At 48.9% G+C, this 10,770-nt stretch overlaps 1 protein-coding gene across 1 annotated transcript in view; it reads right to left on the bottom strand.

Annotated features, from left to right (window-relative positions):
* The window catches only part of LOC136946400 (nucleolar protein 4-like), a 54,218-nt gene extending 45,867 nt beyond the window's left edge, over positions 1–8,351 (bottom strand). Inside the window, 1 exon segment of the mRNA XM_067240716.1 lies at positions 8,007–8,351. Coding sequence (XP_067096817.1) covers positions 8,007–8,351 — 345 coding nt within the window.
* Positions 8,352–10,770: the final 2,419 nt, after the last annotated feature.

Below are 10,770 nucleotides of genomic sequence, written 5' to 3'. Positions count from 1 at the left end.
ACACACACACACACAGAGAGGCCGGTAATGAGGGTTGCCATGGCAGCGTGCTCCCGTGTGAGTTCCGGAGGGGTATGTTGTTCTGTCTGCTCTGCAGGCTACAGGCTGCCGTTACAGTGGGACATGGATGATGAAGATGATGAAGATTACTAAGGACCTACTGGGGCCCCTGGAGCCCTGCAGCCTCTGGACCCATCTTGAGAACTGAGCCTGGACACGTTTGCTCTCCTAAGTCTCCTTATAAGGATGCATGCACACACACACATACACACACCCACGTGAACACATAAGCATGCACATACAAACTCATATGCAAAACATGCACACACACATCCTCCCCCGGCCCCATCCCCCGACATCCTTACGGTTGTAGGGCACATCAGTGGCCTGGGACGATAGTGTGTGACAGCAGAAGACCTCACACACACACACACACACAGCTATGTGGGCCATGAAGCGCACATGGGGGAGGGGGTTGGCACCTTAAGGCACAGCAGACAGGACAGCCAACGTCCCACACACAAACACACACAAACACAGTTACACACACGCACACGCACACACACAAACACAGGCATATACTTTGTGTCTACACAGGGAAGGGTTCAAAGTCACAACAATGAGAGAGAGAGAGAGAGAGAGAGAGAGAGAGAGAGAGAGGGAGGTAGGGAAAAGCAACTGAATGCCCACATGAATGAACAAACATACACACACACACACACACATGCACCCAGGCACACAGATGCAGATAGTGTCAAGGCATGAGAGGGCATTGGCACATTCAGAGTCACGCTGGGTGGCAGCCAGGGGTTGCAAAGATAAAGGGAGACAGAGAGAAGGCAGCGGAGGGAAAAGAAGGACTAAATAAGTTTGTTGATGGTTTCAGCTTCATCATAGCCAGCCTCCACCAGTCCCAGTGAATTTGCACAGCTTCGCTCTTTGAATCTCGCTTTTCTCTCAATTTAAATTGCAATTTCTCGATTTTTTCTTCTTCTCTCCATCCCTCCCACCTTTGTCATACTCCTTGTCCGTTTTTCTCCATTCCTGCATCCCCCCATTCCTCGTTCTGTTTCTATCTCGCCTCCTCCCCCCCCCATTCTCCACACCCCCATCTCCAGCAGCAAGAAATAATTGCAGCCTTCTCTCTCCTCCTCTAGTCCCATCCTGCATTCCCTCTCCATCCCCTTCTCCCTCTCCAGCCCCTTCTCCCTCCCTCTCTCCCTCTCTCTCCGCCTTTCCTTCCGTGATTGTGCCCGCTCTTTCATTTCCTTTCTCTCCATCCCTCTCTCCCTCTCTCCCTCTCTCCCTCTCTCTCTCTCTCTCTCTCTCTCTCTCTCTGCCTCTACCATCTCTACCACTCCCCCGTCCCGCTCCAAACAACCCTGTTGCTAAGAGACTCCGGGGGTCGATTCAGTAAGCGGGAGGCTGCCCCTCGCCCTGCAGTTCGCCCCCACCCCTCTCCCGGTGGGCGGCTTGGAATGGAGGGATGGAGGGATGGAGGGATGGAGGGATGGAGGGATGGAGGGGGAGGAGGAGAGCAGCGCTGAGAGCACACTCAGCCCCTGCAGACAGAGGAGGCCTGCTGCAGAGACAGACCCAGCCAACCGGCAGCCTGTCTAGTACACACCACACACACAAAGGACAACTACAAACACATGGGACACACACAGGAACAAAGCCGTCAGATACCCAGCTGGGGTGGTGCATCAAAGATATAGCTGCTAATAAACACACACATGACAGGGACACTGTGCTGCACTAGCACTATGAGCTCTAGATAGACATGACCACACACACACACACACACACAACATCACTTCAGCACACACACGATACCACACACACAAACATCAGCATGACCCCACACTCCCGTCATGGGCCCTCTGCTGTGTGCCCGCTGTCCTCTCCCTGCTCCAGCATTCTTTGAGCCCTCTCTAAATTTCTCTCTCTCTCTCTCTCTCTCTCTCTCTCTCTCTCTCTCTCTCTCTCTCTCTCTCTCTCTCTCTCTCTCTCTCTCTCTCTCTCTCTCTCCCTCTCTCTCTCCCTCTCTCTCTCCCTCTCTCTCTCTCTCCCTCTCTCTCTCTCTCTCTCCCTCTCTCTCCCTCTCTCCCCTCTCTACCTCTCTCTCTCTCCCTCTCTCTCTCTCTCTCTCTCATCAGGGGGAGGGCTGAGGTTCTGAAGAGGCCCCCCCCTGATCAACCACTGTCCCAGATAAACAGCTCTGCAGACGAAGGACAGACAAACTGACTGATAGGCACACAGACAGACAGGCAGACAGACAGGCACACAGACAGGCAGAGATGCAGACAGAAAGACAGGACCGACAGGAAGAGATGCAGACAGGCAGACAGACAGAGATGCAGACAGAGATGCAGACAGGCAGACAGACAGGCAGTCCCAGGACCCAGTGAGAGCTAGCTGGCTGAGCTAATTATCCTGTAGTGTTGGCAGCAGGGGCACAGAGGGGGAGCAATGAGGAAGAGAAGGAGGGGGGAAGGGAGGACAGGACAAGAGAGACAGGAGAGAGGGGAGAGAGAGGGGAGAGAGAGAGAGAATAACGGCTGGATGAGAAGGGAAGACTGGAAGCCTTGTCCCAGAGCAGCATCTTCTCCTGAGAGAGGTGCTGGGAGAAGGGCTGTGTGTGTTTGGAGTTAGTAAAAAAAGATGCCACACAGTCATATTTGAGACAACCTGTCTTGGGACATTTAGAAAGAAAGGGGGAGGGGGGGTGGGAGGAGTGGGTGGGGGAGGGGGAGAAGATCGTCCAAATGAAGAGCCCACATCCAATTAAAAATAGTGTTAATTTCTCATCCATTGAGGACCAAGGAAGCAGTTCACCATGGCAACTGGGAGAATGCCAGGGGGGAGGTGAGTGGAGCGGAGCAGAGCAGAGCAGTGTGTGTGTCTCTCAGAGCAGAGCAGAGCAGTGTGTGTGTCTCGCAGAGCAGTGTGTGTGTCTCTCAGAGCAGAGCAGAGCAGAGCAGTGTGTGTGTCTCTCAGAGCAGAGCAGAGCAGAGCAGTGTGGTGTGTCTCTCAGAGCAGAGCAGAGCAGAGCAGTGTGTGTGTCTCGCAGAGCAGAGCAAGTGTGTGTGTCTCTCAGAGCAGAGCAGAGCGTGTGTCCTCTTGAGTCTCCACGGCCAGCCACTTTGTGTCCAACATGTAGCAAACTAGCAGCTGTCAGACCAACCATTACTCCCCCCACAATGAATGATAAACACACAGACACACACACACACACACAGTGATGATGATGACGACACATTTTTGGTCATGATGATGATGATGAGGGTCATTATGCTGATCATTGGTTGTCTTCTACAGGAGGTGATCATGTCAAACAGTAAACCATATTTCTGGGCACACGGTACTTGGCTTGGAGCTTGGTGTTCTTGTTGGTCTTGATTGGAATGTGTGTTGTTAGGACAGTTAGGACAGCCTCACCCAGCTCACCTCAGTCTTGGCTCCAACACACTAGGAGCGGGCAGCAGCCACACACGGAACTGAAAGTGGTCAATTTGTGTGTTTGTGAGGGTGTATTTGTGAGTGTGTGTTTGTGGGTGTGAGTGTGTGTGTGTGTGCCCTGTCATGTCATGTTCTGATTAGGCTGCCTGTAGGAGGCTCAATTTGTCTCAACAAAGAAAGTTAAGACCTGAACACTTCTCTCCACAACACAATACGATTCAACTAAATCCAATTAAAAAAGTGTGCGTGTGTGTGTAGAATTAAAGTGTGTATGTTGAATCAGTGTTCATCAGAAATTCTAAAGAAAGTCAAATAGACAAGCAGCAATTAGCCTAAATTGATACTGAAGGAGGAAAAACATGTTCTTAAATGGCCTGTCAGTTCATTAGAGTGTTTTAAGTGCAAAGGTGGATTTGTTTCCGGAACGATCTGTTCCTGTCACCTGGCGTGTGACAGGAGAAAACAACTGAGATATCAAAGACTTCATCAGTAATGAACAGGTACAGTAGATCAAAAAAGCTTATTCTCGTCACCAAGACAACGTCATGCCCAGCACAGGTAAGATGAACTCATGTCTCAACACAAACACATGCACCTGCAAGCACGCGTGTCCCCACCCTGACACACCTCTCAGTGGGTTGCTCCGACAGTGTTAATGAGAGAGAGAGAGAGAGAGAGAGAGAGAGAGAGAGAGAGAGAGAGAGAGAGAGAGAGAGAGAGAGAGAGAGAGAGAGAGAGAGAGAGAGAGAGAGAGAGAGAGCCTCCATCCTGAACCCCTCAGATAGCAGCTCTCTCTGCTTTCAACAATCCATTTGTTCCACTCAGCCACCGTAGCCAACGTTTACACACACACAAACACACACACACAGACACACACAAATGCAAACTCACTCCGGAAGGCCATGGTGGGGCACAAAATACTGTGACAGCTCGGTTTGCAAAGGGACGGAAAATGTCCCGTAAATTTCCGTAAACCTTCCATGGGAAGTTAATATGGAGAATTTTGGAAATATTGTTGTTGAAGTCAAGAACAAGGGAATTTACAGGAATTAAAGGGCATTAACTGGACATTTGGGTTAATTTATACAAACCGTTTCATAAACATAAATATAAACATTTTGTTTGGTCATAATCAGACATACATGCAAAATAATACATTTATTTGTGAGTAGACCTTGAATTGCTTATTTCATTGGAAATAAAATTGAAATAAGAGAGAGCTGCCACTAGTAGCTTCTCCACACCACCAAGGCCTGACTTTGGGAAGGAGGTGTGTGTGTGTGTATGTCTGTGTGTGTGTGTGTGTGTGTGTGTGTGTGTGTGTGTGTGTGTGTGTATGTGTGTGTGTGTGTGTGTGTGTGTGTGGGAGAAATAAGAAGTGGGCACCAGGGGAGGGAAGAGCAAGAGATGTGTGTAAACACACACGCAGGCATACACATTTACATTTAGCAGACGCTGGCAGGAATCGAACTTGCAACCTTCAGATTACTAGCCCGATTCCCTAACCGCTCAGCCACCTGACTCCCTATACACACACACAAATGACAAAAAAAAACTAATCAATAACTAGCACCTAACCTGCAAGCTCATAACAGTTGGCAGAATGAGGGAATCCCACAGGCATCTCTTCAGCTCCACCACCTAACCCCCCCCCACCCCCGAACACTCTACTCTACTTAATACTCTATCTCCAGAAAAGCCCTTCTCAATGCAGGAAGGGGTGGCGGTGGTGGGGAGTGAACAGTATGCCCCATGTTTCACCCTCACCATGTCCTCTTCCTGCCCCCCCCCCCCACCACCACCACCCCCCACCCACGCCTCACACACACACACACACAGCCAACCAACCGCCTGCCAATTGAGAGTATTACCCGTGTGGGGGATAAGGGTCCCAGAGGGGTTAGAGAGATCTCAGGGCCTGATAGTGGACTACGGCCCAATTATGATCCCTCCCCAGGCCACTGTTAACCCCAAGCCATCAGCATGTCACTGCTACTGTGAGTGCCTGTGTCTGTTCTGCTTTGTTCTGTCCTGTCCTGCTCTGTCCACACACACACACAGTTTCCCTATTCCAGTTTTCCCTCCCCTCCTGCCCCTGTGCAGAGTTGTGGCGTGTGGTCAGTGTGTGACAGCTTTGCGAGTGGGACATGACCACAGAGCAGCAACAGTTGATCAAACTACTGTCAGAGCTCTGAGCTCAGCAGCAGGAGGGAGGGAGACAGGGGGGGGGGGGACAGGAGACAAAGAGGCCAGAGAAAGAGAGAGAAAGAGAGAGAAAGAGAGAGAAAGAGAGAGCTAGAGACAGCGAGAGAAAGAAAGAAGGGGACAGCGAGAGAGAAAGAGACGTTAGGACAAGGCTAATAATAGGACCCCTAACCGAGAGAGGCTGGTGTCAACTCCATGTGATGGACAAGCTGCTTCCTCCTTCAACACACGCACACACCCACAACCCCCTTCTCCTCTATGTTTCTACATTCTGTGACTATCTTCAGCTATACATTTCCCCTTTTCACTTTTTTCTCTCTCTGTCTCTAGTCTAGTAACTATTTCCACACTCCCCCCACTCCCTATCCCTCCATCTCTTCTCTGGCCCACTTTTTGACTCCCACAGTCAGATATGTGTCTCTATCTGTCCTAACTCCCTCTTTCCTTCTATTAACTCCATCTCACCCTCTCCCGTCTCTCCCTATCCAGACTTTCCCTCTCGCAACCCTTGTGTTATCTTCGGGTCATTCTGACCCATCAGTCATTGTGACCCACCGTCGTATTGCGACAACTTTACCACATACAAAAACAAAGTGAAGCATTTTCTTTTAACTGTCGGGTTGTCTCAGACCCCCCACATTGCGAAGGTTAAAAGAAAATGCTTTTTATTTGTTTTTGTATTGGGTAAAATTGGGTAAACACAACGATGGCCTTTGGGTCATGTGACCCGAAGGCAGCACAAGGGTTAACTCCCTCTCTCCCTCTCCTGACTCTGCCTCTCCTGACTCTGCCTCTCCTGACTCTGCCTCTCCTGACTCTCCCTCTCCTGACTCTCCCGACTGTGAATCTCCAGACTCTGAATCTCCAGACTTTGACTCTCCCGACTCTGACTCTCCCGACTCTGCCTCTCCCGACTTTGCCTCTCCCGACTCTGTCTCTTCTCAGGAGCCTGTCTCCCCAGTTTCCTGCATCGCACCATCCCTTTCTCCTCTCTCTTCTTTATCCTCAATTTCAACACATTAGGTTTCCTTCCTGTGTGAAAGGTTGCAAAAGGTCATATCATCACACACACCTACACCACCCACAAGATTTCACAGGAGAGGGGGAGGGGCAGAGATGAAGGTTGTAGTGTAGACAGAGAGACAAAGAGGGAGACAAGAGGTGTAGAAAGAAGGAATGGTGGAAGGGAGGGAGAAAGGAAAACAAGTGAGAGTTTCGGGATAGATGTTAGTCTCGGACAGGTGGTTGGTTTGTGAGTGGGAGCAGTCGAAAGCTTAATTTCAGCCATCCAGCCAACCAAGCAGCCAGCCATGGTAGCCAGGGCTCAGCCAGCCATGGTAGCCAGCCAGGCAGCCAACAGGTGCTATTGACAGCAAGTGTAACTAGTGGGCATTCAACCCCAGTTTTCTAGTCTATTGTAAATGTTCTACCAATAAACCAAAACGCAAACAGAGTTAGCTCATAATAAGATGTGGCTCCAAATCACCACAACTTGTCTGTCTGTTCAAAGACCCCTGCCTTTAGTTTATTACAATACATTAAGCTAAATGTCTCTAATGAAGACAATAATAGTTCAAATAAAAATAAAAATCTGTAAAAAAGCATTATAGGCCAGCTCTCTTCTGCTTGTCAGGTAACCATGCTTATATCTCACCCATGTCATTTATTCATGAGCATCGTTAATCCCAAACAATTATATTTGGTATTTGGGTTGTGACCGATCGAATACTGGTTATTTAGTGTATGATTTTATTAAATATACATATCAAATATTTTGAGACTTTACCAACTGATTTGTAAACAATTTCCCCTTCTGCCCCACGATCAAGAAAAGAGAACGGGAATGAGAGCGCGCGCACGGACCATGCGCCGGACAGTGTGAGAGACAGCTCGTAGGACAGACCTTTGCCTTCCTCTGGTTTGGAGGGCCATGATGACAAGCATCACACGTTATCAAGTCTCGACCACGTCAGTATGGCCTGTTCATGTCGACACACGGGCAAACACACACAAACCAACACACACACAAACACGGTTTGCTGGCACGAGATGCGTGCTCAAACTGGGCAGTAACCAGGGAGCGCACGGTGCAGGTGCTTCTGAGGTAAAACATTTTTTACCTCATTTGGTGGTCCAAATGTTCAATGAAAGTTACCAGCCGCAAAACGGTTGCACACATACACACACACACACACACACACACACACACACACACACACACACACACACACACACACACATATTTACATAAACAAATATGATGACTACTGAGAGCGCGCTCAAAAGCAAACACACATAATAGCCTACTGTAGTATTGAAAGAGGAACACTCACACTAACCGTTGCCTTGATGGGTACATAGAGCACTGGTCTGTCGGGCGATCCATTCTTGTTCGGCTCCCCCTCCAGGCTCCTCACCTGAAACCCTTTTGACTTGACCCAGAATTTGAATTTGGCGTTGATGTGGTTGCTCTCGATGAAAACGCCACCGCCTTCCGAGTCCTCGCCGTGCAGAAGGGTCTGGAGAATTTTGTTATATTTACGCCGGGTCACCGTCTTTGTTTTACCGGAGTCACCGTAAGTGCGAAGACACCAGTCCTGAAATTCACCGAACATCTCTCCAGTCTCGGACTCTGGGCTTCGGCTTCGCCTGGTCAAATCCACGCTGGGTTTTCTCGTTGACATGATGGTGGAGCGCCTCTCCCGACGTCCCGTATCTCTTTCTGTAGAAACGAGGTTTCAGAAACCCTCCAAACACAATTTCTTCACTAAGCTATAATATTTAACGAGGCTCCGTTAAATTGGTTTAATATGACCGTTTATTTCACCCTCTCGCATTGAAGGAGAGCAGTGAAATTGATGTTTCCTTGAACAATGGTCTCCGGCAGTGGCAGGCTAGATTGGCTGGCTCTCACACCTGTTAGCTGTGAGACTGTTCTCGTCCCGTCCCAGAGGGTTGTAACGACTGTCAGTGGCTTCTGTCCTCCGCTGGGGAACTGAGAGGGGCTGTCCTACAAAACGGGTCTCTCCCACCTGCATGTGTGTGAGGTTTCAACGCTTATTTTGTAGACATACGTACCGTAAGACACTAGATTGAACGTAACCGAACCATTTTCACGTGGTTAAGGAATTACTCATTTGGCCACATGTCAGAAATGGTCCAAATCTAATAAGGCGATAGCTAAGTGGTCCCCTCCTACAAACTCCACCTGCAATGGATTGTCTTGTCTTTTTTCCACCTGTTTGAATCGGACCGAAGCCGCCTGCCCCGAACCGTTTTCTCACTAACCAAAGCGCACGGATCGCGGAATATGCAACCAGAATCCAGCAAATACAAACACACCGATAACCTCGTGATATCATGCAGTAGATATTCTACTACACACACTGACCCATCAGCGTCGACGGGACTAGGGTGCGCGCAGCTGCTCGCTAAAATCCAGGAAGTCTCGTACAAGAACCTAAACGCACACAAAGCGCGACTGAGCGGCTGTCCCAAGCGTGCGCGCGGAGCAACAGACTTCAAATCTATAGCTTACTCCCCGTTTTTTAATTCAGGATGACCAGATTAATCTTTAACATTAAAAATAACGATTACCATGCTGTATGATGCCTATAATGATATTTGCTCTGTTGTTTCAGAAAAATGCGATGTTTTCCTCATTGAACACTCATTTGTGAATCATGTCTATATAAAAATGATAGATTATTGTTAACATCAGTTTAACTGCGTTGTTGAACATAAATAGGACACACACACACACACACACACACACACACACACACACACACACACACACACACACACACACACACACACACACACACATGCAGATAAAAACATCCTCACACCTAAATACGGAAGCTCTCTCTGAACCCTCGTGAAGAGCACACTGATCTTGTCTTGGCAAACTAAAGTGTTTAGAATCTACGTTATTTTAGATCACCTTGTTATCGAGCTACAGGCTGCAGTTTCAGCGTGCCAAAGCAGCCAGGACTGATACATTTAAATATACAGCTATTGATTTTGATGATGAGCCCATTGCCCATCCATGGATTAAAACAAATTGTTTATTTTAGAAACCCAATAAATTGAGTATGAGATTCCATTATGAGCCAATCACAAAACAGCCCTCATATAAACTGGATCAATGAGTTTTTATGACCTGGAGCTATTGACCCAAAGCCCCCCCACCCCACCCCCCGGGCCCCTTCCCCCTCCTCCCTTGTTCCCCCTGCTGAAATACATCATGCCAGACCAGCAGGGAGAGAACACAGCATCTATAGCAAAAACTGGGGTAAGTCAGAGGGATGGTAACCTTCAATATGTGCAGACAGACAGAAGGACAGATGGACAGACAAACGAGTCTGTTAACCTGCACAGATACGCGGATAACAGACAGCGAACGCGGTCCAATCGAACAGCGACCAAGGAAAAGAGAAAGGCACCTCTCTCGTCCCCTGTCACTCACGTTCTAGCCTCTCTTCTCATGGTTTGAGATCTGCACGCTTTCTTTAGACTTGAATTCTCGGCAGGGTATCAGTCAGCTAATCACTGGGCTGATCAGTTGCAGCGAGCAGCAGTTCCTTTAAAAGCTTATCTACGATCAAGCTGACCTGTGTTGAAACGACAGAGGAGCTGCAAGACTTCACATCCCTGAATGTGTTCTGTAACTGCTCAGCACTCAATATCTGTGCTCACCAGCCCTCCATATCATAGCTCTGACTGGTAGAGGGCTGCCTATGTGTGTGTCTGTGTGTGTGGCTACTTGTTGCTCCAGTAGTCTCGCTGGGCTCCACAGTGGTAGCTTAGCTCCAAACGGATGAGGTGACACCTGTTCAGCTCACAGGACTGAAAACAAGACCGCCACAACTTCCTGTGCAACGCACGCGACACCTAACATGCAGTGGCCTCCTCTACGTCACACGCGCAACACTGAACTCATCCTCCTCAACACTCTGAACTCATCCTCCTCAACACTCTGAACTCATCCTCCTCAACACTCTGAACTCATCCTCCTCAACACTCTGAACTCATCCTCCTCAACACTCTGAACTCATCCTCCTCAACACTCTGAACTCATCCTCCTCAACACTCTGAACA

The sequence above is a fragment of the Osmerus mordax genome, chromosome 7 (assembly GCF_038355195.1).
Source record: "Osmerus mordax isolate fOsmMor3 chromosome 7, fOsmMor3.pri, whole genome shotgun sequence".
Classification (NCBI taxonomy): domain Eukaryota; kingdom Metazoa; phylum Chordata; class Actinopteri; order Osmeriformes; family Osmeridae; genus Osmerus; species Osmerus mordax.
Note: the sequence above shows the minus strand (reverse complement) of the source record. Positions and strands in the feature narration are given on the sequence as shown.